General features: G+C 42.2%; 1 protein-coding gene across 1 annotated transcript; it reads right to left on the bottom strand.

Moving 5' to 3' along the window:
- Window positions 1-60: 60 nt before the first annotated feature.
- kdm7aa (lysine (K)-specific demethylase 7Aa) lies at window positions 61-27920 on the bottom strand. Its single transcript, XM_034074691.2, has 18 exons — window positions 27785-27920; window positions 16773-16858; window positions 16172-16289; window positions 15839-15999; window positions 12972-13113; window positions 12101-12287; window positions 11622-11784; window positions 8851-8938; window positions 8639-8745; window positions 7217-7308; window positions 6932-7018; window positions 6151-6402; window positions 4654-4784; window positions 4138-4286; window positions 3942-4036; window positions 3519-3676; window positions 2901-3268; window positions 61-2303 (listed from the first exon to the last, which is right to left on the bottom strand). Exons 1-18 carry the CDS (start codon window positions 27880-27882, stop codon window positions 2215-2217), a joined length of 2571 nt encoding a protein of 856 aa, XP_033930582.1. The 5' UTR covers window positions 27883-27920; the 3' UTR covers window positions 61-2214.
- Between the last annotated feature and the right edge of the window lie 6 nt (window positions 27921-27926).

Consider the following 27926-nt stretch of genomic DNA (forward strand, 5'->3'; position numbering starts at 1 on the left):
TGCCTTTTTTACAATAACCAACGCAAACATGAGCTGGGCTTGACAAAAAAGACAAGCATGTTATTTCATTAGTTTTATTTACACGCAATTTTTTGAAATGCAGAAACAAAATGCACCGCATTAACAGTGTCAGTTAGCCAGTGTTTGTATATTTTAAATCATAACAAGTTTAAAACTTTAATTTTTTTTTGCAAAAACCAACGCCCATTTCACAAATGCCGAGAGCTGCATACGAAACAAAGACTCTGTATGAATACTACAGCTTATTACAAGCCCTGCCTGCGGGCCAGCTCTTGTTTTCAATGACTTGACATGCAAAGAGTTCAAATGTTAAAGTGTAGTGTAAGAAAAAGATCAGTCTGGCAATGTGATGAACACTCATTCTTTTAGGTTAGTTCATTGTGAAACACCTCGTCGGGGCTGGTAGATTGATCACAGTCCCTCGCAGGTCATGTGTACTACAAGCAAAGTCTCTGGGAGACTGCCAGTTAGCATGGATGTTTTAGAGTCAACCCAATAACACTGAGCTGAAAGTGTGTAAGGAAGCAGTGAAGGACAATACCAAAGTCATGTTAACATAAGTTGTAAAAGCTTGCTTAAAAAAAGTACAATGACTGACAGCTTATCTTTACAACATGAAGACAATGAAATGATTTGTTGCGCAATGAAAAACCAAACCTCTGAAGCAGGAGGTGAACCTTTAAAGTCTCGAGTGAGTGCTGGGAACATCCTGTCTGCGTCCACGACGAGGCTACTGGTTAATCGAAGGTTATGTCCATGGCATCATTCCCTGAGAGTGAAGAACTGCGCACCCCGAGCAAAACACACATCGAACATCAGCACTGGTATTTAAAAAGAACAACTCAATTCACTCATCCCATAGAAGTTCACTTCTTAATGCATCGACCACAGTGGCTCAGAATACTTTTGTTTTTTTGCTAAAAAGATAACTGGCACTAGCTGAAAAAGCTCAGATGTAATTATAATGAAAGTTGACATTTTTCGACCTAACGTGGTTTCTGTTTGCACATAGCCCAACACCTCTGGCTACAGACAAGAACACATCTATTCAACTGGGGGGACGGGGGTAAAGAATAGAAGCTATTCAAAGATTTAGTAGGTAAATTGCTACTCAACAGATGATCACATGAAGTCTAAAACATCCACATTTACAAAAAGTTTGTTAAAGACAAAGAAGAAAAACCCTCAGAATTACTGAGGCTTTAGGGTTGAAATATAATAAAATCATTATCTCTTTCAATTAATAAATACATCATTCAGAATCGATAAAAATAACACAAAATCAACAGATAAAACAAGAAATAAATTAAGCAGGATATCATGCGAGTCCTCGGTTTTTTAGACCGAGCGAAATACTCGTAATTCCTATTTTTAAAACAAATTCAGAGAGGCAGCTTGCCTTAAGCCACCATTGCTTAGAAACAGACTCTTTAAATATCAAACATAGTGCACATTTGAGAGTACAGTTTGCACCAAATAGAAGGATGCTCCATAGTGCTGCCTCTCACTCTCCTCAAAGTCATTATTGCTGGTGTGATTGAGATAAGGGGGGGGGATGGAGGTCTAGGCCGGAAGAGACAAGCATGAGTTGAGAAAAGTACAAACAAGAAGCACCATTTTGAAATTTCTGTTCACCACATCCTCCTGAGCACCTCATTTGCCCCCCGCAGAGCCTCAGAAAAAAAGACCCTGCTCGAAAAATGCAGCTCTGTTTCATCTGCTCCTTCCACAGAAAGCCATGAAGCAAGTGAAGGTTGTGCGGAGGAGGGGGGGGGCTTGGGGGATGGTCAGCAGAGAGAAATACTAAAATATGATCCAGATGATGTTGGCATCAGAAGCTGCTCCCTGGCAAAGCAAGCGTGTTTGATAGGTAGACCTCCGACACCTCTCCGGTCCATTTGAATGCCCACAGGAGCCTCGGTCCACCTTTCCCTGCAGCAGAACATCTCACAACATGCTTGTCCCTCTCCGCTTCCCGTAGCTCCTTTCTGTTTTGTTCTTAGTGTGCTTGTGGTGAAGTCGTGCACTTGCACTCAAATCCAATACCCTGTCTCCTTAGCATGCACAGTGAGCGTGTTTTACGTGTCAAAAGGGGCAGTGTGTATGGTTTTTTCCTCCTTTTCTGAAGCAAAAGAGTGTCTGGTAACAAATACACCAAAGAACGCATCTCTTTGCGTTTGGAGATTTGGACTGTTACGCAAACACACGATTGTGTTGGTTGAGTTTCAGAATCTTCCCCAGTCTCTGCTTGGCTGTGGCCATTCCTTTTTTGGGCCTTTTGCCTGAAAAAAGGACAACAGCATTCAAATGAATCATAAATAGCTATAATTATTACTAAAGGTTTGTAAAACGATTTGCTGTGAGAATTAGTTTCAGTGTTTCCTATACTAAAAATGGTTGGACACATGTATGTCTTATTTGATTTCCAAATGAATAAGGTCATGAATGCATGCATGATACATTGATTTGATCAATATGATGCTTATCTGACAAATGTTTACGTACAATTCGTTCTACATCAACGCTGCTGTCCATTCCTCTCAAACATATTATCTTTCTATTCAGTTTATTTATGTTCCCTACAGATGTTTTATAATTATTCAACAAAAAGCTGAGTAGCAAGTAAAGCGATTTTAAATGAAAAATACATATTAATAAATGTGTCTTATGTCACTGAAGTAACCACATCACACTTGTGTTGGTTACATGTTGTAGTAGGATAGGCTTTAAAAGTACTTTAGACACACCAATCATGCAAATGCACACCCGTGTTGAACTCAGATTTAAGGTGCACACAGAGAAACTACCCCTAACCTTTCAAAAAGGTCAAACTCTGGTCTTTCCAAAGCTTGGTGAAGTGAAAAATCTGATTTCCAAACCTTTCGTGGCCTGATTGCTGATGGGTGGGGGGTTGGGTGCGTGCCTCTTGGAGGGGTGCAGTGGTGGGGACATGGAGGGGTCACAGTACTGGTATTCTGTCTCTGGGCTGTCCCTGCTGAGTGGGCTGGGGAGCCCCTGATTGTCCCAGGCTTCACTGCTGTTGCCCTGGCTGTCCATGGGGCTCTGGTCTCCTTGCAGGCGGTGCTGCGCCTCCTCCCTCCGCTCCAGAGGCGAGCCCTGGCTGGAGCCGGACCACCAGGACTCCTGGGAGGAGGCCACCTTCTCTGGCTCGGAGGAGCACAGCAGCCCGGCCATAGACAGCATCCCCTGAATGGCCTCTTCTGTGCTGGGTGAGGTAGGACGTTCTCTGCAAGGAGCACACAGGACATCATTAGTTAATACCTGTCATTGCTTTGAGTGTTGCCATGATACCACCATGTACACGAGAGGCTCCTTCAATGCTTTTTTCAGTCATGAGTGTCACTTTGAATATTGGACGTAGCCCATTTGATCAGTGATATGAAAAAAACACGAGTATTGCATTTAAAAGATAATATGCATATTCAACCCATTGAATGAATGACGATATCTTTGCACGTTGATAAAGTGTTTCTCACCGTTTGAGTGGTTTGTGTTTGTGCCTGAGTTTCTGGCCAGACTGGTCCAGCTCTATGGTGTGCCCTGAGCCCCTCTCACCCTCCTCTTCCTCCTGGGAACTCCCTGAATCCTCATCAGAAGAGGAGGATGACGAAGACGACGAAGACGATGGTTTATGCTGCAGAAATGTCGGAATGTATTAAGTATGTAAACAACGTGCATTTACAGCAATGTCAGGTGCACTGCATCTGATCAATAAACCAGTAAATAATGTAAACAAATAATAATGTAGAACCTTTGAAGGAATAAAACACTTAGTCAACAAAACAACATTAAGTGACAGACACACAATGAAGCTATAAGACGGCAAACAACCAAATGATTCTGAATATCACATGAGAAATCAATAAAGTAAGACATTTGATGCTGTTCTCAGTATTTACCTCTGTGGGAGAGTCACTGTCTGAATCTGCGTCTGACACACCGGAGTGTCCTGACACTTCTTCCCTGAGTTCAGTCTTCATCCTCTCCAGACCTCCTGGGAAACACAGGAACACACCATGAGCATTTGACAATAAACACAATAAGATTTGAGTTTAATCAAAATGATGTGACTAACAATAGCATCTAGTGACTTACTGAGGAACGTGGGTTTCCCGACTGAGCTGGGCTGCTCTCCGCTGTCCTCTGTCCTTTCAGACTTCACGTCCGTACAACTCTTTGGTGGGCTGCCCGATGAGCACTCGGCCTCCGTCTTCACTGGGTTGCTGGCTGGCTGCCTCAAGTCTCTGCAGACAACATTCACATATGTAAAATTTAATTTCCACATAAAATATAGATCATCTTGACTGTAGAATTCCAGATTAGAGAGAATCATGGCATCAAAACTTTGTTAAAATCTCTATTGTTATTTAAACACTATTGGGTATCAAATTATTTCCCTGCATGAAGGCAGATTCATTTAAGGTTGCTATTGTTATGTCTCTCTCACTCTAGTGTCTGTTATGTTTTTCTCTATTTTCTGGGGTGGACAGGTTTGTAAAAACTGGCACGATTTCCCCTCTGCACAGAAAGGTCCATCTTTTTCTGAGAAAATGACCAAGTAGCACCAACATTGATGTGTAGACCAAAGGGCTGCAGCCTGCGAGCTCTCACCTGATGATTCTTCCGTTGACGAGCATCAGCCGTAGGTGGTGGTTGTCCTCTAGAGACTCGGCAGCAGCAGCGGCTGATGCCGTCGACACTTTATTCAGCTTCCCACGAACCTTGGCACAGAACGCCACATCCTGAGGAGAACAGACCAGCATCAGTCAATAGACTGTATTTTTATTTTAACATCATGGAAACTATTTTGTTTATACTAAGGATACAGTAACTAAAAACAACTTTACATGGGAGAACACTAAATACCCTCCTTACTTTGTTTGTCTCTTGTTATGTTTGTGTTGTTTTTATATCTTTTTGTGAGGCTATATTGTTCATTAATCATATTGTTGTGTTTGTGATGTGTATTATTTTTGCCTGTATTAAACACTTATTTAAAAAGAAAAGAAAAACACTGACTTTAATCTTAATACACTTAGAGAGCATTTGCACCAAGCTTCCGTTTTTGTTTCACATGGGGGAAAAATAAATGCTTAATTGAGGACTTGATTTATAAGTGCCACTGTGGGACAGTTTTTAACATTATTCAGACTCAGCTCTCTGAACTAAAGCTTCTTTTAAAATGTTGATAAAATCAAGGTAATGCTCTTTTCAAAAGCTAAAAAGACACCAGAGCCTGTTTTAGATATTGTAACTACGCAAGGAATAAAACTTGAAGTGGTTACCTGTTACAAATACCTTGGAATCTGGCTTGATGATTGTCTCACTTTTAAACTTCATGTAAATAACCTGCTTAAAACACTGAGGGTTAGGCTACGTTTCTTCTACAGGAACAAGTCCTGCTTCTCGCTTGAGGCCAGGAAAAGGCTAGTCACTGTGACCTTTTTACCTGTGCTGGACTATGGGGATCTGGTCTATATGAATGCACCTGCCAATTGCCTGGTCAAGTTAGATGCTGCGTATCACAGTGCACTGAGATTTGTGACAAACTGTAAAGCATTATCCCATCACTGTACCCTGTATGCAAGGGCAGGTTTGCCTTAGCTAACTGTACGGAGGCTCAGTCACTGGTACATTTTTATATATAAAGCCATGTTAGGGAAACTTCCATCTTATATCTGCTCCCTGATCTCACGGCGAATTGTAAGTGACTACTGCCTGAAATCGAATGCTGTGGTTTTATTAAATGTGCCAACTGCTAGGACTGTCTTAGGGAAGACAGCTTTTAGATGTGCAGCTCCTCTGTCTTGGAATAGTCTGCAATTGAAATGGAAACTGAGCAATCTGGTTCCACTAAGTTTTTAAAGCAAGGATAGATGCTACTCAATCGGAAGCTGTTGGCACCTGCTCATGTGGATAGTTATTGTAAATTGTAATCCCTGTAATGATTCTGTATGATGTCCTTTTTGTTGTTCTGTTTATGTTTTTATGTTTCACGTGGAACCTACATGAGCAGGTCTCCCTTGAAAAAGAGATCAATGATCTCAATGGGATACACCTGGGTAAATAAAGGTTTGAAATGAAATGAAAATATCAGCAACTGCTCACCTCCTCCAGCGGTCCCACTTCCAGCCTCCTCAGCACCTCCTTGGTGTGCCGCTCTAAGATGTCCAGGTTGGAGGGAACCTTGGGGGCGTGCCGCTGCTGCTCCCTCAGCCTCCGGGCCGCCCTCCTCGCCCGCCGGGCGTGGTCCAGCCTCTCCAGTGGGGCGCGAGTGGCCGGGCAGCCGTTTGATCCAGATGCTACTCCACACACACTTACCTGAGGTTTCACTGGCTTGCTACCGCTGACTGGTTCCTCCTAGTGATGTACGTTACACATAATGAAGTCAAGGTTTTACCAAAATCCAAAATGTACATGCTTACAAGTTCATGAACTGCATGCAAGACAAAACTCAATTTTTTAGGTTGCCTCATAATCAGATGTGTGTTGGATTTTTGGCAAGATGTATTTTATGTCAAGGAACAAAGGCCAACAAACAAAACAGATCACTAGTAAGTAGTTAAGAAGTTAATAATGGCAATGAAAAGTGTTGTTCAAAGTGACACCTTTAATATAAACTAATATTTGTACATATTCAATATTTATATAAGTTCCTTGGTTCCATTCTACATTGACTTTAATAAGTGGTACCATTACACTATTGGGTATACTGGATTGGATGCATTAGGAAATGCTGCTCATTGACTTAAACAAAATGATAGCTAAAAAAACTCAACTATATGTGCTCTTGTAGTTTTATTTGTATGATGAATTGCCATAGACAAATAATTAAGTTTAAAAGGTCTAAACCTCTCCGATATCCTTCCCTCCTCGCTCCAGCTCTTACCTCCAGGTAGCGGATTTCCTTGGTCAGCTCTTTAATGAGATGGTTGGGCCTGATATTGTCTGGTACCTCACTGGAAGGCTCAGTCACCTGCAAAGACACAGCAGACCACATTCAGACAGGAGAAGTGAACAGAAAGAAGCCTGTTGTTGGCCACTCACACACATCCAGGAGATAAGAACACACAGTGGAGCCGGCTGGGTAACAATAGCCCTCTGGACTGGAGCTATTCAGCTGCAGGTGTGTTTCTGTGGAGAAGAACGTGAGAACAGTGTGGCCGGCGCTCACCTCTCTCTTCAACCACGTCCTCAGTGCGCTGATTAAAGCCTTCACTCCCTCCACCAGGTAGGTTGGGGGTGGACAGTTGTCCTCTCGTAGCTCTGAGAGGGAAATAAAAAATAAGCATTAAACCTTGAAGACAGTCAACCATATCAAATGTTAAAATTGTCCAAAGAAGATGTACATTATTGCAGCTTCCCATGCTGATGCACGATATCGGTGGGAAGTATTAACCTTCTGACCTGAACATCGGCCAGTCTTTACCTTTACAAGTAGAGCTGAAGCAATAAGTCAACTTATCGATTAGAGCAGTGCTTCTCAAACTTCTTTCAGTAATGTACCCCTTTGAAACATTTTCTCAGCCAAGTACCCCCTGACCGACCCCGGACATTTTTGACAGAAAAAGCCTATATAAATAATTACAATATAGTGATGTTCCATCAGTGTTTGATTTATTAACTCCTTAATGCATGAATTACAACAAACTAAGGATATTTTCATCTTTATGCATGAAAAAAAAGATTTTTCCAAGGAGTTTTTCAATTGAATTAATATATGTTTAACAAACCAATGAACAAAATGATATATTATTAAAAACTATAAATACAATACACAAATGTAACATGTTTATATGAGGACCCCCTTAGTGGTTCTAGGAATATTTTATATAAAATTGTGTTTTCTATTTAACTTATTGTACTAAGATTATTTTTGTAATCATGCATGGTATTTTTTTAATTAACCCTTTTTATTTTGTTTACCTCAAGTACCCCCTGCAGTACCCCAACGTACCCCTATGGGTCCGCGTACCCCCATTTGAGAATCACTGGATTAGACAATCGACAGAAAGATAATTGCCAACTTATTTGACAATTCATTTATCGTCAAAGTCGATAATCTTCAGAATATCTTTCTTTCAGCCTCGCAAACATGGCGATGTCTTCTGTTTTATATCTCATTAAACAGAATATCTTTGTGGACTCACAAAATATGATATTATAAAGACGTAAACTTGGACTCTGAGAGTGGGATCATATTTTAAAAACCAAACAGTTATGTGATTCATCCAGAAAAGAATCCGCAGAATATTCTATATTGGGGTAGTTGCACCAGCTGATGCTCATATCCTCTCTGTCCAATAACAACCATGCATCTTCACATTTTGTGATTTAGAGTTTTTCATATGAACTCCAGTATTAAATGTTTCTTTGTGAAATGAGAAACATAGATACTTATACAAAGTATCCACATGCAGATTCTGAGTATGCATGCATAGGCTATAATGGCAATCAAACCACACAAGAACTGAATTGGGTCTTTAACAAATCAAAATAAGCACTTATAATTCCAACATTTAGACTGCACTGATTTCAACATACATGCTCTTTTGAGCCATTTGCTTCTAAATGCATGTTTATATTTGATTCTCACCTTTCAGCATTTCCAAGAGGTTCTTGGCCACATACCAACAGATGGCCTCGAAGTACGGAAACTTAAAGAGGTCTGGGGTTTTCAGGCGACGCTCCATTTCATAACACCTGCAAACCAACAGATTCAAAATATTGTTAAGTGATGAAGTAACGCACATGATAGCACATTTTATTTATAGATTCAAATGAGATAAACAGTTAGGCCAATCTTACCTGAGCTGCATGCCAATATTGAGGTTGTGAAGGAAGTTCCCTCCAAACGCCATGCAATCCTGAGAGGTGAGCACAGCATGGATCCAGCCTGTAGAGGGCGCCAGAGCACAGACATTCACACAACTTGCCAACAGACTGACTTGAAACAATAACAAACTTAAGGTTTGCTCAAGCTCAAGTAACACCTTCATACCGGGCATTTGAACAAACATGTGGTTTAAAGTGATCTGCATGAAGACATCCTGAGCATGTACAAAAGACTCATGTCCTAAAAATAAATCCTAAGACCTAAAAAAAGATAGGGTTGTCTATTGCAATGATTTGCACCGTTAATATAAACAGTGTTCTTTAAATAACACAAAGTGAGAGAAAGCAGAGTTGAGGGGGGTTGGTGTGAGGCTGATAGACAGGCCTGATAATGCACTGCTTAACTGACCTACTGTGCTCTCTGACCCCCACTTAATTCCCACCTCTCCACACCCTCTCTGCCAAAAGCTCTCCTTTACAATGCTGCCTCAGCCTGCAGAGAAAGCATGGCAGGAGGAATGATGGAGGACGACCAGCAGTTGACGGACTGAACTGAGCTTTGTCTGTCAGGGATCATGAGGACAGCAAAGGATCTCCATCGGCTTAAAAGGTCTATTGAGAGACTGATGGATGAGTCATTGTGTGACTGGAGACGTTAGCTTCACTTAGGTGAATGGAAGCATGTCACATTCAGAAACACAAACATCTTTTTGAAACAGCTTCTACTTAGACAATGCTAGTTAAAGGATTGTAAAAAAAGCCACGTACAGAGGGAAGCTGTGATCATCGCATTACATTATAACACTGTTTATCTTCATTTTTCCATTGCAATTATGATAATTAAGAAGTGTTTGGGTTGTTGCTCAGGAAGACATTCCTTCTCTGTTATTTTCCTTTGGCAATGACAGAGGACCTTCAAGAAGCCTGTATTTTCCTGGCAGCAGGGGCGGATCTAGACAAATATTCATGGGGTGGCAAGAGGGTGGCAGGAGAATTTCAGGGGTGGCATCCCCTGGCAGATGTATATGCTGATTTAATCGCAGTCATATCAACAATGTTAACTTGGAAAGCCACAATATTGATATTTTAACTCAATAACATGAGGTGACATTATTGCGGCACATCAGTAAAGCCTTAAATAGAAATATATAAGGTGGCAGACATCATTTAATGAGTTTGTTTCACTCTTAGACCAGCAGGGGTACCAAATCTATGAAGACTGCTGCAATAAGTACATTAATTAACTGTCTCATCGATGTTTGTCTGTATGAATATGATAATATTAACAATCATATTATTCCTATCAGCTGTCAATCACTGTTATGATTCACATATTCAGTGTTATTATTAAATAAACTATATTTTTTGGAGGAGTTAATGATGAATGTTCCTCAAGATGCTTGCTCACCCTACTTCAAATTTGAAAGACAAGTAATTACTATCATAAATCAAAAGAATCAAAAGAACAGTTCAGCGCCCCACGACTTCATTGCAAACAGTTACAACCTGGACTTTACATCAGAAAGAACAAACATTAAAGAAGTGACTAACTGCATCAGTTAGGGTTACAAAAACATGTATTCAGCTAAAACATATACATCGCTGCAGTTATTATCCAGTGGAAAGTCCTTACCTACTCGCCTAGTTAAATCAAAATGGTTACTTTTTTTTGGCTGGGCAGTGAAGTTTTAGTCTTTGGTATTTCAGGGCAAGTGGCTACTGAAATCAATCTTACTAACTGCCGTCTGTGCAATTTACACCGCGCGAGTTGGCGGACTTTATTTTGCTTACTTTAACATCATTTTTCATGGTGGGGCTAAGCCATTTCCACGCTCGCGCCAGGGCCGGGGTTACAAGGCTCGAGTCTTGTGCTGCATTCACTTGCACTCGGACATTAGAGATTTTCTCTCATAAATGTCCGATGAGCCACAACTTTTCTTTCAAAACAAAGCTGCCAAATGGGGTGGCAGCTGGGGTAGAACCCTGTAGAACCGCCACTGCCTGGCAGGAGCCATGGGAAGCGTGATTATTTTAGCGTATGAATACATGTGAAAAGACAAATAAAGGCAGACAACAGAGTCAGGAAACAACCATGACATTACATTAGTAACACAGATAACTGTGTGTCCAAGTGCCTGAAAGCTCATCCAAGTTTATAGGAGTATTCCACACTTACATTATTATATAAACATAATCACGCAAAATATCAGTACACATATTAGTAATGTTAAATTAACCGCTGATAGTCTAGGCTGTGATAGGAAGGACGTTCACTTGAACAAAAGTGGCAACGTTTGAGTCTTCTTATGATTAGATCTCAGTGCTGCATTAAACACGTTCAACTAGACAGACTTGAAAACTTAGTTAGACTGTGGCACAGTGACCAAAACTAATGACAGACTACTTTGTGTTGTTATTTTACTCTTGTAAATCCTTTATAATTGTGTGGTTTTTTTTGTATTCTTAATGCCTTTTATGTCTTATGTAAGCCATGAATTACCATTCGTTTAAAAAAGGTACAATGCAAATAAACCAGGATGAAGTTGTCATCATTTAATAACACTAGGTTGATTGACAGCCTTATTGTTTTACTACATTCATAGGAATTCAAAGCCTGTTTCCCTACTGTTAGTCACTGAATTAACCAAACTACAACACCCTTCAAAAACTAGAGCTTTATGATCAACAGTGTTGCATAAACAAACTCAAATAAACTTGGCACACGCACAAACAAAAGCACCGACCTGTAGGGATGAGCAGGGTGGTTCCTTGGGACACGACACACTTGTAACACTTGTCCACTTTGTCCCCAAAGAACACTTCGCTCTGATTGGGCGAGGAGCTCCATGCCTCGTATAGTGCAAGGTTGGCGAGGGTGGGCTTGATCAAGTAGAAGATCTTCTCACCCTGCAGAGCAGATGAAGAGGAGTTAACAGTAGGCACCACACGTTAATGACACACTTTGATGTTGTTTGAGCATGGCAGCTGTGGTGATGGTGCTGTTAAAAAAACACCCACAGACAACTGGGAAAGTAAAGTCAGCTTTAGTTTATAGAACAGTGCCGATGAGATCATCATATGGCACAGCAGTGCTGCCCCCAGAGCAGCTTGATGATTAAACTGTGATGCGAGGAGTGGTAGTTTATTTGGCTTTTGTGAAATGTTTCATAAATGTTTGTCTGATTTATACATACACTCAGGTGTTCTTCATGCAAACACTCACCCAGAGAACATGATACCAGACAGAGGTGCCTCCAAAGTCTATGTGGAAATCTGTGTAGCTGTCCTTGACTCCCATGAGGCAGTACTTCTGGACAAAGGGCTTGGGGAAGAAGGAGTCATCGGGCCAGTAGTTCTCCACCCAGGACATCTTCTGAGCCACGTCGGGAACCTCCACCAACTCCGACATCCTGAGTAGATGGTTGGAGTTAAAAGTGAAACAAAAGCAAACGGTTCTAAAACTGACAGGAGGGCCGTCTTAATATTCGGAGATACATTACAACAAGAGGATTTCTCCTTTTTGGGCTTCTACATCCAACCTCTACAGAAATTCAAACAACATTTGAAAGGATTTGGCTTAAGACAGACTAGATCTGCACAACACAATAAAGTTTTATAATAGTGCAATTCAAAATCTCAGTAGGCGCAATATTTGGTAAAGGCTAAATCTGAACATATTTGAATGAAGTATCGCTGTGCTGCAGAGAAGTCCCAAACTACAAAGAATATTCTACAGAATTAACATAAAATCCATCTTTAGGACAGACCCTCAATGTTCCATTATGGTGAAAAAATATCACAATTGCCACATCAGTCAAATAATCAGAGCAAATTGTTGTGTTTGTTTAGATTTTATTAAATCGTGCAGCCCTAAGGTAGGCAGCCCATCTATGGAGGCATGAATGATATACTAGTATGATTCAATTCATGAATTATCCATGAGATTACAATATGAGATATAAAGCCATGGCTAATTTATACAAGTATTTCCTGAAGAGTGACAGGAGGGATTGTACTGCCTGTGTTTATGATGGATATGTGCATACTGAAGCTCTTCATTAGCCAACATGTGAACAGATTTGAGCGTATCTTACTTGGTGTCAGAGAACTCCAGGCTGATGAGGTTGAGGACTTTGGGTCGACACGGGTTGGAGTAATACTTGATAAACTCGCTGAGCTTCATCTTGCTGTCCGCCTGTCGTGCCACATCTATCACGTCGATGATTTTTTTGCTACCTAGATGGGGTAAATGTTCTGTTTAGTCCACAAAATATCAGATGGAGAAGTCCTGTAGACATTGAATATCTTCAACTTTTTTTAATTGGCTGCTGAGTGGGCGTGGGGTTCACCGGGGTCAGCGGCCTGCTGACATCTCCGTGTGCTTTTAGAGATCGAGCCCTGAGGGAAACTGGCACCAATATGGCAGCGTGGGGAGGGGTTATACAGGGAAGCAAGCAAAACAATCTGTCCGGACCACCAGTCCCTGAGGAGGAGGAGGAGGAGGAGGAGGAGGAGGAGGAGGAGTGGGTGGAGGTGAGAGGGCCTATGTATTCAATGCCTGTGTGTGTGGGAGACATTAAGCATTGAGAGGAACATGAGTATAGATGTTAGAAAGGCTGCATGTGGTGTGTTTACACGTATGAGACAGAAAACAGATGCTTCAACAACAAAAAAGCTAACAGTTGGAATGCTACAAATCACACTCGGGTGACACATTGGGGCCGGAAGTAGAACCGGGGAACAGTGTGTGTGTAGTAGCAAGACAGCTGGTTGTTGTATTTCCCCCTCACCCTTTTTTTTTGTATCCCTTTGCGTGTTCTCCCTGTCTTCACACACACACACACACACACACACACACACACACACACACACACACACACACACACACACACACACACACACGGCCAGCATCTGATGACAGAACAGCTGGAATAAAGGCAGTCAGTCAAACAGCGAGAGACAAAGCTGCCTGCAAACCTCACTACGCCTAGTTCGACACCAGCTTCACAAACTAAACAGCCACAGACAAAACAAAACCAACAACACCCTTCCTGAACCAGCTTGAGCGACACTTGCTGTACCTGCTGCCTCACAATGATATGTTATGATACCCAGTAATGTTAAGGAGTCTTTCATAGGACGTTTTTGAACCATTGAACAATGGTTCAAAAACGTCCTACTCAACATGCCAGAACTACATACTCTTTTCTTATTTGAAATCAAGTTCATATGTTTTTTGCAACAACCACAAAATAATAATTGGTATTTCAATTACTCACCAAATGTGACCTTGAATTGTTAAGGAACACTTTTTCATGCATCCCTACATGATGTTTTTGAATTCTTCTTGAGTAATTGATACACAGAGGGCAACTTTGTAGGTGAACTGTTCCTTGAATACTTTATTTTTACAGCAATGTGGTCAAAAAGTATTCACTCTACATTGCAGTTTTAAGCTCTACTATTAATATCGCATTGCACCGTTTATTCTTCTTCTTTTTTTCCATGATCAACATTCTTGTGTTATATCATGGCCCCATCTGTGCCCTCCGAGCGTTACTCTGTAATTCCTCCCCACAGCGTTCCCTAAGCCAACCTTATGGGAATAGTCCAAAATGTTGTTTCCTAAGCGTTATCCAGCAGCTACTTCAAAGGTGGTTTGACGATCCCACAGATGTGTACCGTCTGCATGGAAGGCGAGTATCTGCCCCTCGGGGGTCAGACCAAATGCTTGAAGCCAGTGTTTCTATAGAGATCTTATTCTTCCCTGGACGGACGTTAAGTCAGCTGCAGACTGTGGAAATTGGTTTTGCCTTGAGCTACATTTGATCTGTCCGGGCAGAGTTTAGATTTATGTAGGATCACTGACAAGTTATACATCGCTGCTTTAATGCATTTCATAAAGTAAGGTTTTGACTTGTCCTGCTAAAGTTTGCATAGTGAATATGAATTGACTGATTTGGGGTGTAATGTACGGAGCACTGAGGTCACGGGTGGGGCTCTTTTACTTTGTCTTGTGCTGCATGTTACTGTACGTTTGGTTTCTGTTATATTTTTACATTTCTATACATTATTAAACGTTTTATAAAGGTTTTTCCAGGCAAATTAAACAGGACTATTTGCCAAAAACCTTCCTTAGGTTATTTGGACAAGAGTACAGCTTTTCATATCTTATTTGAGAAACTAAATGTGTAGAAAGAGAAAGTAAGGTCAAGTAACACAGGTCCAGTTTTGCTCTGCTGCCCACCCACATTTGCTGAAATGTAACCCGTACTCATACCCTTTTTTGTGATAACACTTGCAATGTATCCATGATAAGACTTTTCAGGGGGATTTCCTCAAAGTTCCACCATTGTCCTAATCATTGACCACACACCATGTTGGCCACACGACCCTCGTGACACACAGAAGACATCAGCGATCACTCCAGTTGTCCCATTGTCTTTTAACTGTAAGAAACGTAATGCGACACTCAGTCCCTCGTCACAACACCTGTGCCTTGGCTTAATGCTCAATAGGGCATGGGGGGAGAGATGAAGTGAGAAGGGGGAGTCTGTAATCTGAACTTAATGATAAAAACACCAGTGGGCTTGGTAATGGGCTTGTAATAGGAGCTGGGAAGTGGCAGGCCCCTTTCAACGAGGAAGCGTAGTGGTCATAGAGAGGCTAGTGAGAGGCTAGTGAAAGCCATCACTCATTTAGAACTCAGTCAGCCCTCGCCCGATTCCTGATAAGTGGGTTAAAACCCCATGAACCTAGAACCCTGTTCTTATTGACACACAGATGGCGCCTGCTAAGCGTTAGCCACTTAGCAGGCTGGTGGTTTCATTAGCTTTTAAACAGACTGAGGCTACGGTGTATTACATCATTCTTCCTCAAAACACTTGTGCATTAATATAAGCTTCATACAGCTGATGGCAACTCTTACACTGCAGAACAAAGCCATATGAAGCGTCCTTACCCACATACTGCTCCACATCTTTGACAGAGAAAGTAGGGGGTGGTAGTTTGAGTCCCAGGCTCTCCATCTCTGTGACTTTGATGGGGTAGCTGAAGCCGTGTCTCTCCAGGTAGCGGGTGGTCACCTGCTCGCCCTTCATCTGCATCATGATCTCCTCACCACTGAAACAACATCATAAGAAGTTCAGGAACATTCTACAAAGCTACTTCTAACAACGCCTTAAAAGTTATGTCCCAAAAGCCATAGTAGAGCGACATTTTCGAAAATAATAGCAGCCTTGACCCAAACTTTTACAAAAGAGTTCTGCTGTAATATCGGTGTCCGTCATCATACCTGGCAAAGGTCCTGGTCTGCAGCTCCTTGACGAACACTGGGGTGCCAGCCTGCACCGGCTTCAGCCCATCGTTTGGCTCTGTGTAGTCGTGCCTGTGGCAGTTGTTGCGTGTTTTCACTGCAACATAAAAAAGACAACCAAGGTTCATTGGGTTGTTTCGCTCTACTTTCATCATGTCATTGCCCTTCTGAGGCTTGTTCTCCTAACAAAGTGGAAAATTACGCACATCACCACCACTTCTTTTACGTACAATAATTCACCAGTCAATCCCTGGGCTAAGAGATGGCGATGGAGCAACTTGGCCAACCAAAATGGGGGGTTTACAACACCATTTAATTAGTCTGTTAATGTCTGCCCCCTGGGCTCTTGGAGGTTCACCCTTCCCCCCCAAATACATTTGCCTAGAGTTAACAGCGGCCCTTTCCCCCTGTGACCGGTCAAACATACAAAACACAGGCAGGAGGGGGACATCTGAATGGAGCGAGGGGTAGACATTTAAATCTAAGGAAGCGAATCGGAGAACCGTTTGGATGAATAAGATACGGGGACAGAGAGAAGCAGCAAGGTTGATATCCACTAATATGAAATAGAAGTACTCACTCAGGGAGGGTCCGTGTTCCACATCACAGTTGGGACAGTGGTATACATCGATGTCCACAGCATGATGCTCTTCTACCTGCACACAGCTGGAGATGGAGAGGAGATGCAGTTAGTACAAGTTCTCACTTCTTACAACATGTGTAAACACAAGTTAGGGTCCATCCTTCATGCCCATCTCATTGGAGACAGTGTTGTGACGCATTGGGGTTTTACAATTGGGCTGCAGCAAACAATTATCATGAAACCCATGTTTAGATTATTTTCTAGATTTTTTTGAAGACTTTATGAAGTATTTTACAGTTTGCGCAATAATACTTTTCTTAGAGCCCTAGCATAGTGCATGGATTTGCAACAGTGTCTCTAAAGGCCCTGACACACCAGGCCGATTTCGGCTGTTTTCGTAAGTCGGAAGACGAAGCGTGTCCTGTCGCCCAAACTCAATTTGGTGTGTCCCGCACCGTCGACCGTGACACGCCTTATTTGGACTTATTTGGCCGATGCATGGCCGATTCAACATGTTGAATCGGCCATGCATCGGGTCACGCAGTCGGACCAAACAATCACCCTGATTGGCTGTTCAGCTAGCGAATCAGTGCATGAGAAGCGAAACAAAAGTGAGGGACGTAAACAAACGATTTAAGAAGGCACACACAGACTGCTATTCATTTTCATCTCAACATGGCGATCTGGAATGACGCAAACAAAGACCTGCTCATCACCTTGATCCAGGAGAGGCCAGTTCTGTACGACATCACAGAGAAAAGGTACTCGAACCGAGTAGTGAAAACCGGACTCTGGCGAGAGATTGAAACGCAACTTGGTTTCTCGGGTAAGATTATCTTTTTCATCGATTGAGCTCTTTAGCAGATACTGTTGGCTTTGTATTGTTTGCCAGCGTACAGTGACGATAACGTGAAATGTAATTTGTTATTTCAACCTTGTGTTTTGTTGTTATCTTGTTGCTAGCTGTGCCGTTTGGCACTGCATATAGATATGAATTGGACATGCTAACTAGCCACAATGCTTACATCGTTTATTTGTGTGCTTCAGAGAAAGAGCTGAGGAAGAATCGGGATTCTATGCGAACCCAGTACACCCGGTACAGGAAATATGCCCCTTCGGGTAGTTGTGGAGCACAAAGGACGGGCAGACAGCAGTGGATCATAACCAGGCTGCAGTTTTTAGAGCCCTACACAAGAAGGAAGGAGAGTACTTCGAACCTCACCATCACGGTAACTATTTTATTTGTTGAGTACAAATAAGTGTTTCTTGCTTCTTTCATTTACAAAAACATTATTTTCCTTCATTTGGTGGTTACAGTGTTAAATATAACAATAACAGAATAATATATATATTATTCTGTTATAATTATTGATGTGCTCATCACCTTAATATTGCAGCTGGTAAAGGAGGAGCTAATTGAAATTGCATGATATACTGCTGGGTAGCTTATGAAATTCACCATGGGTTCAATAACGCTTTTATCTTAACCTATAATAATACATGATAAAATATGTCTTTATATTTTGTAGTGTTCTGAATCTTCTGGAAGTATGTCTTTAGCATCTGAATAGAGCATCACAATGTGTCTACAATGTACCTCTCACACTTGACCACACCCCAAACTAATGGCACACACATTTCAGGGTATTGTTTTGTTATGAATGCTTAGTAAACAGTTTTAAGAAGCCATGGTATTAAATCCAACTAACTGTGAATTTATTTAAAAAAATGTAAAGAACGTCCGGTGGCTGCAGAATCAACCCCCGGTGGCACCAGCAGTGATACCTCGTCCAGCACCACTTATGCGGCTTTCACACCAGCGCTTTTCCCTTTCTAGCTTCGAGTGGGAGCTTTTCTGATTCAGCTCCGTTTTCCCTTTTCAGCTCCCGCTCTGTGCACACCGCCCACTGGCGCCCCAGAGCTGCCCCTGCTGCGGCATGACGTCACCGTTTACATAGCTGATTTGCTCCCCAACGGCAGCCATTACGGCGCTCACAACAACAACGGGGAACTGCGTCGGGTCGATGATCGTGTTGCTTTTAATCACACGAAGCCAGAATAAATTGAATAACGACTTCTCCAACCTTATACTTTGCTCCAGAGTGCCGTGGTTCATTGTTTATTAATGTGTTTCTGCAGCATTTACCGACCGCTGCAGTGCTGGCTGCTCTTCCACGGGAGTTTATTCTCCCGTTAGCTCCCGGTTAGCTCACACTGCAGCGGCCGCTCTAAAGTATTCACTGTCCGACTCACACAAGCAGCTGATGCATATCCCCAGTTCCCCTTAGCCTAAGTGAATGTGTGTCCGTCTGAATTGACGCTGTTTGGTATCACAACGCTGTTATGAAAGTTTCTCTGGTATAAAACGGGTGATGTTAGCATAGCAACCGAATACTTACAATACTTGCATCCGATAGCCACAATGATCGATAACAGTGAACGGATGGTCAAAGTAAGGTACAAATAAACAGAATCACACGAAGCCTGGTTAGTGTTGCCTGACTTTATAAAGTGTGTTTATAAGCACACTGCTTGGAGGCAGGCATAACAGTCGACCCATGTTCAGGGGAGGTGGGTTTAGTTTCCTGCACGCCTCGACGTAAGAGAGACTTAAGCGACGCCACCTCTTAGCTCCGAAGCTCTTGCCTCTAGACCGACAATTTTTTGGAGCTGGAAGTGAACCCGATTCCGGAGCTAAGAGCCGGTGCCGCTGCGGTGTGAACAGGAAAAACCGGCGCTTTTCAGGCTCTAGCTCCGAGCCGGAGCTGAAAAAGCGCTGGTGTGAAAGGGGCATGAGGAGTCCTTCCACTTTGATGCTGAGCCCTGCACTCCCCTGGCAGAATCCACCATCTGCACCACACCGGCACCGCTCGGAGAGAGGCCAAGCACACTCGGCACTCGAAGGCCTCCGGCGAAGCGCAGGATGATGATACTAAATGAGATACTGTCTACCGCTGTTCATTGTTCAAGATTGAAATGTAAATGTGCAAGCCGTTTTTCTGGCCCTCTATTCACATGTATATATAGCCTTTCATACGTGATGGTTTCTTCATTCTCTAACTGTTGTGGAGCAGAACTATACAGTTGCAGGATTAGTCTCAAGTACCTCAATATAATTATAGTATGTCTGCACTTTGTGCTCATTTCATCATTCATTCATGTATTTTATATTCTACTAAAACTGAATCAAACTATAAACAAGGTGGCCTGTTGGGATTAATATATATATACACAGTTGCAAGAAAAAGTATGTGAACCCTTTGGATTCTCCACTCATAGCGTTGTGGGTTCCTTCCAAACAACTCCACTTTGGTTTCATCTGTCCACAGAATATTTTGCCAGTCGTGCTGTGGAACATCCAGGTGCTCTTTTGCAAACTTCAAACGTGCAGCAATGTTTTTTCTGGACAGCACTGGCTTCCTCCGTGGTGTCCTCCCATGAACTCCATTCTTGTTCAGTGTTTTACGTATCGTAGATTCGTCAACAGAGATGTTAGCATGTGCCAGAGATTTCTTTAAGTCTCTAGCTGACACTCTAGGATTCTTCTTCACCTCATTGAGCATTCTGCGCTGTGCTCTTGCAGTCATCTTTAGAGGACGGCCACTCCTAGGGAGAGTAGCAACAGTGCTGAACTTTCTCCATTTATAGACAACTTGTCTTACCGTGGACCGATGAACATCAAGGCTTTCAGAGATACTTTTGGAACCCTTTCCAGCTTTATGCAAGTCAACCATTCTTAATGGTAGGTCTTCTGAGAGCTCTTTAGTGCGAGGCATGGTTCACATCTGGCAAAGCTTCTTAAGAATAGCAAATTCAAAACTGGTGTGTATTTTTTATAGGGCAGCTTTAACCAACACCTCCAATCTCGTCTCATTGATTGGACTCCAGGTTGGCTGACTCCTGACTCCAATTAGCTCTTGAAGAAGTCTTTAGCCTAGGGGTTCACTTTTTCCACCCTGCACTGTGAATGTTTACATGGTGTGTTCAATAAAAACATGAACATATAATTGTTTGTGTGGTATTAGTTGAAGCAGACTGTGTGTGTCTATTGTTGTGACTTAGACGAAGATCAGAACACATTTTATGACCAATTTATGCAGAAATCCAGGTAATTCCAAAGGGTTCACATTGGATTATTGGATGGATGTTTCTCTGTTCATTCTCCCATTATCCTCCTCAATCTGCCTAGAAGTATTTTAATGTTGTAGCTGTTACTATAAACAATACTAATGCTAGGGCTGCAACTGACAGTTATGTAGGCACATTGTTATTGTTTCTTATCGTGTGATTAAAAGAACACAAATAGCAGGATAGGCAATGCAAAACTTTATTTCGCACCTTCATACACACATAAGACGACATTAGAATGAGCTTTTATCAACGCCTACATGATAACCTGTCAACATGACATTAATACAGAGCGGGCAGAACCCAAATCTAGCTTCAGTGCCGCACGAAACATGATTTCGATGGACGAGAGTGAAAATGGAACGCACACGCTATTTGTCGTTTGTTTATATCACGGTCTGTTCTTCTTCTGTTTTCCGGTTGTTGCCTCTTTTGAATGACTAATACACACTACCGCCGCCTGCTGGTAAGGAGAGTTATTGCCACTCACGCACTGAAGTCTTTGCGGTGTGTTCCCGTGCGACACATGGCCAAGACGCAGGAGAACACGGCGACGCAACAGCCGGCGTCGGCGAGTCCTCTGGTGACTGCTTGGTGTGTCAGGGCCTTAATACTGCAACCCCCGACTGTCCTGCAGCAGCCAAACCACAGGCACCAACACACATGCATTCCTCTGCTGCATACCAGAGCTCCATTCCAGAGCAGCATTAACTCAACCAATGTCACCAATGGCTATTTTCAGTTTTAAAAAAACTGCAAGCTGCACGTTTGTTTGACTAGAACATGTGGCAGTTCATTTGATGGTTAAGTGTTGTGAGAGAGGCCACACACAAAAGAGCCCTCTGTACTTAACAGGCCGTCCTTATGGTTGTCATTTGAAAATGATTTCTGGGATCTGAAGGTAATGAATGATATCATAGTGCATGTCCCCACTTGACCTGGAAACAGCCAATTATGACACTCTTCCCGTGTCTATGTCTGCACGCAAACATCGTAACAATAGAAAGGACTGATACAAATCTGATAGGAAGCCAGAGGCTAATGTAATTATTTTGCTTCCACTGCTTTTTTTAAATTTCAAGACATATGTTGCTAAGCAACATTAGCACTGTGGTGGCTGACCCTAAAAAACATTATGCAACTATAACAAAACTACAAGCACACTTATTTCAAACTAACAAATTGCTGTTTTTTTAACCCTCATCGAGACAGTGAAGATTAGATTTGACAGCTTCTGTAGCGAAAAAGTGTATGAACTACATATTTATAGTTGATATATTGTCTGTTAGGAAAAGTGAGCGCCTGCAGGGGAAATGGAGCTGCAGCCTGTTATCAGCTTTGATCCATGAGAAAATGCAGGAAACTGTTCAGGAAATAAAGGCTATGGCCATTAACTCCTCAGGAAGTGGTGAGCGCGTGTGAATCCTGGCCCTGATCACCCTGGTGCACAAACAGGCTTAAACATTAGCTGCCTCTCTTGTTTATCACATTAAACCTGGTGCAAACTTTCTTTACTTTCTGATGGAATATTGAATTTATGTCATCATTTCTTTTGACAAGCTATAAAAATGTATAAAAAGAGGAAACGGCAAAAACCTGGAAGTATTCCTGCTCCTGCACGTGAGCGAGTGGACATCCAACAATAATACTGCATTGCTTGGCTGTAGTTTTAAGCCGAGCTCATGTGTCAGGAATCTTGGTTCACATGTGGCCGTTCGCTGGGGGAAAGCATGAGTCACAGCACTCTGCCGCTGGCCCGGGTTGCTTTAAACGTGTGAGAGCAGCGTGAACTTAACCGAGGTGACCTTGCTGTCCTCATCTCACTCTGTACTTTCCTTTATGTAATACCACAGCGGGGAAATTAGGGCACTGTGCCGATACGCCAGCCTGACTCAGCCTATGTGTCACCTGTAATGATTAATACACAACAAGACAGTGAAGCTGGTGAAACTGTGTGGGCTCTAGATAGAGAAGGAACAAATGGGGGAAGTAAACTCAGCTGAAAAGGAAAGAGAGCAAAGTATTTCCAGCCTTGCTCAGGCTTGATAATGTATTGCATCATCACTGCAAAGTGTGCAAACACTTCTTGCACGAACATGAACCTTATTTGCTCTGAAAGAATCAGAGCCGGGATCAGATTGGAGAAAACCGAGTTTACGTTATCGTATTACTTAATAAGATAGTGTAATCATGTATTGTCTGACAACAACAGAGCATATTGTGATAGTTGACGCAGAGCACAGCCAATACAGAGATAAAAACAAAACCCTGCCAGACTGGAGAGTTATTCTGTGACAGCATTGCACCAGATTACCAAGCACAACATCCCTTCCTGAATAAGAGGAGATGTGTGTACTTGGCTTAAACCCCTGCCATCAACAGCCCCTCTCCCTCCACTTCCTCTCATCAAGGGCCTCCTTCCTGTGTGACTGAGAGGGCTTATTCATTAGTGCATGCACTGTGAGGGGTTCATTGTCCTCCATGATCAGTGCAGAAACACAAAGGCAGAAGGCGGTCATCACCATTATTTTCAGCTCTAAATAACCGCTCTGCATGGGGCAGCGACACGCCTACATTAGGAAACGGGCAGATCCCTAATGGATGGGAGGTGGAGATAAAGATAGAGGAGATGAGGGCAGTTACACACACCTGGCTGTCTTTATTTACCCCACAGGAGCACCTGACTCTTCCGGCCCTAGTCCTAATGCAACCAAAGCTTACATAAACAGTGCTGCACTTGGACAGCGGTAAGAGCCACTCAGGCCTGACGGATGGAAAGGGATCTGTCATTTGGGCCTTACTGGTTCAATCATTTCAGCTAGCTATGCGTCAAAGCGACCCAGCAGCGGTTACAGCTTGAAAGAGACCTCTCGGTAGTCTGCTGGTAAACAACAAAAGAGGATCACTTTGTTGTTTATGGGGCGTCAGGGAGTTTGAACAACTTCATTGTTTTTGGTGCAGCAGGTTGAGTTGCCTCAAGGCTCCAAGCACTGGGGCTCTACTTTCACACATGCCTTCAACATGGTTATCTTAAAGCTCTCGGTGCCCCTGTAAAATCTACAAAGTCCTCAGTCTGTGGACCGTCTGCTGCTGAAAAACATCGAGCAACAAAGTCAGGCTGAACTCACCTGAAGGTAGACTGGTATGTGAATGCAATCCTCTCTCTATGCTCGTCAGTAAGCATTTTTATATTATCAAAAACCTTGAGCTTGTTGTTTGAAACATAAGATCACCAATAAATAAACTTGCATTCTGACCCATATTGTATATTAGAAGGAATGCACAGTTTTCTATGGATTTAGATTCAATAAGACAGGCACTGCTACTTTACTTCTATCGATCAAAGTGATATTTCTGAATCAAGATTTCTATTGTAAGGCACAACAACTTCAAGTCCTTTATGTATAACATCCTCATTGAATCTGACTGCAGATCAATACAAGAGGCTGTTGTCCCCTAATCAACATTGATCAAGCTGGAGGTAATGCCGTTTCCTCGCCCCCAGGGAGAGCCTTGCTAATGAATGTTAACACAGCTTTTAACAGTAGCTGTGAGGCTGCTATTAACTCATCAGAAATCTAAACAAATGATCAGAAACATTTTTCTTTCATGGACAACGTTGGTCAAAAATAAGATCCTTTGACTCATGCATCCATCCACTTAGTGTAAACATTAAAAATGCACTCTGAAGTGGCTATGCATCTCTCTTTAGCGTGCGCACAATCTGTGTGACACTGACGGATCGTGCATTGAACTTGGCTGGCTGGAGCACCCATCAATCATTCCCTCTGTCCCATTAAGCCCCGCAGGTCCATCATCACCCCCCCCCCCACCGCACGTACCTAATCAGACGGTCTGACTGGAGTGCCCGACACCTACGCCGGGGTAAACCCTGTGATCTGACGTGACCCAGTGAGGATTTCCAGTGCGTCAACATGCACAGTGCTGACGTAAATTGGCATCTTGGAAACAGTCCATTTCGAGAAGCAAGTCTTGTAATTAGGGGAGGCTCTAAATGGTAAATAACAGGGTTCAAACTAACATTTGTAATCCAAACCACAGGCTCTAGTTGTTTGTTTTGGTGACTAAAGGAGTCCTCCAGGGAAGGGCTACCAAAGCAAATGTGGGCAGCAAAAATATTTATTTTTGATATCTTATATCATTTTATTTTTGAAATAGTGGCTAGTTTTATTGCTTCTAATAATTGGACGATAAACAGAAAGATTATTCAGCAACCGTACAGCAAATATTTTTCATATAAAGGGGCCCCAAGTTAGATATACAGCTTTTTTTAAATGTTGGGGAGAGATCAACCCTGAATATTGGCAAATACTCAGAGAAGACTCAGTATTGAAAAAACTTGGATTGTTGCATCACAACATCAACAACTACAAATCTTGTTTGCAGATGAGGGAAATATATCTATAACTATTGTAATACGAGCCTAGACTAAGGGGGGCCATGTGTGTCAATACAAGAGATGACATAGAAAAGCAATTAAGAGCATCTTGTCTGGACAAATATATGATCCTTTTGCTTTCCAGTTCACCGCACTGATCACTACTCCGACACAGATAAGCTCCACAGTGTTGTGATAACACTGCCCAACCAGTTAAAGGACTAGGCTGTATTGTGTCCTGAGGTCGAGGTGGAAAACAGGACACTCTCCAGAAACAGGCAGTGAGACAAAGTCCCCCACAAACTGCCATCATCCACAGCCAGAGAATATCCCTTTTCCTTCTGGCCAGCCTCGTGGGAAAGAGGCAGGAAATGTGGCTGGTTTTGGAGATCCGCTCCATGTCTGTGTGTCCATCTGCTTATTAGTCACCAATGGGGGAAGCTCCAGCATTTGTTCCTTTGCTTGCTGGCACATGACACGCAGCCAGCCAGTCTTTTTTGGCTCTGATACACCGCACATTCTGGCTGGCAAGTTTTCTGGCAGTGGGCTCCATGTGGTTACGCAATGGCTTCCGTCATTTCAACATGAGCAAAAACTGATTATTGTATTCATAAGCAGTTTCCATGGAGATGCACCCACACAGGCTGATTCAAGGGACTGAGAATGGGGTAGGTCTAAGTTATGTCTAAGTCAGCAAACCCCATTAAAACTGTTTTAAAGTCAGGTCTTTCTGATTACCTGACTCTAAAAACCAACATGTAATCAGACAGCAAGTTTGATACATGTTCTTCTGTGGCAAAATCTTATTATCTGCCTTCTCTAATGATTAGAGCAGACTGTGAGCTACAAAAACTGCCTGCCTTGCTAACAGACACACCAGCAGGCTTTATAGCGCTTCATAAAAAGGGGTTAAACCAGGTCTTTTTTTCATTTTATTTTTTTCAGTTTTGATTTCGAACAGATTAAAAAATAACAAATGTGAAAAACAGAATACCGTATTGTTATAATACAGTATTTATCCACATTCATGGTAATATTTGTATATTCAACAAAAAAAAGTCTTCATATTAATAATAAATCATATGTGTCCGAAAGGGAGTAGGAGGAAGCAAATGCTTATTAATTCCCACCCCTTACTTGATCAATGATTGTCCTTTAAATCATTATGCAAGTTATTCCTACATACATTTACAATCATTTCTCATCTTCAAATCACCTTTCTTCATTCTCATATTTTTCCAAAAAAGTGTTTCTGTACATCCTTTTAAACGGATGTACAGAAACACTTTCAATTCAAAGTAAAACTAACTGGGTTACTTTGACACCCTTTAACAGTGAAGTCTTACTCAAAGTTTAAGGTCTGGACTATTAGAGCACACACTACTTAAAAGGACATTGTATTGTGCCATACAGCTTGGACAAAAAAAAATGCTTTATTGCACAACAGAAAAACCTTCCCATATGACAGCCAACACCCACCCACGCGCAACATGAATCATGAAAGGCAACTATAATACTACTAGTCCAATTGTAATTTGTAGAGATGTGGGGGCATTTAATAACGAAAATATAGGGTAAAACCCGGCCATAAGCAATCCAAAGACATGTGTCTGCCGGGTACCTTTAAATAATCCCCCTGGTCACCACTAGGGGTCCCTGCCATGTGCCTGCTCTGTCTGAAAGGGGGATTTAAATGTCTCAAGCTGTCAATCAAAAGCCCGACCATAACAAGCTCCTTGTTCTCTATCTTTCGCTTTTTATTAAATAAAACCACCCAAAACACATAAAAATACAAAAAAGCTTAATGTTATATACAGCTTAAATAGAGTAAGTATAACATTGAATGATAAAACAGGTTTAACAACGACATACAGATTATGTCCAAACAAATGGAAGTTGATTATGAAATGTAGCTTTAAGTCAAATACTGTCTATTTTTGCAAATATGTTGAGTACGTTTAGCCAGTAGGCTATACGATGTGGTACACAGCGACTGGTTTAACGATTCTTAATCCGTAAATCACAGTTTGAACAATAATAAATGTATCTCTGAAGTGACTCCAAGGAGCTGGCAACTCTTTCTAAACCACGGTGACCCCGCGAAGCTTTGACTGACACAGATATGCAATCCTCATCAGTCGCATACAGGCAGATAACAACTGTTTTATAAAAGGCTTTATTTTAGTCAATAATGTTAACTAGCAACATACTTACATAAACTACGTACACACTGTTTGACTGGGTAATAATTGGCGGAACATTTGACTGAATTCAAGCCAATTTCAGAGAGCGAAACCCCAGTTTCTTTGATAAAGTCGTGTCAATAGACGGTTTAAAACCCCCGTCGCCCACCGCTAGCATTATCAGCTAAATTAGCTTCCAGTCAACACCGCTCAGAGAGCCGTCGCCTTTCTTCAATAAACAATCAGTGTATATCACTTCCAATAAGCCACACATATCAAATACACTGTAGCCTACATACCTGCCGTGAAACCAGTCTTTACAGATGTCACACTCGATCATAAACCGTCTTACATCGTAGGGTTGCCGGCAGACACAGTACAGCGGGGCCGCCGCCATCTTCCTTCTGTCCCCAAACAACGCAGGAATGAAGTGGGGCGGGG

This window comes from Pseudochaenichthys georgianus, chromosome 23 (assembly GCF_902827115.2).
Source record: "Pseudochaenichthys georgianus chromosome 23, fPseGeo1.2, whole genome shotgun sequence".
Lineage (NCBI taxonomy): Eukaryota > Metazoa > Chordata > Actinopteri > Perciformes > Channichthyidae > Pseudochaenichthys > Pseudochaenichthys georgianus.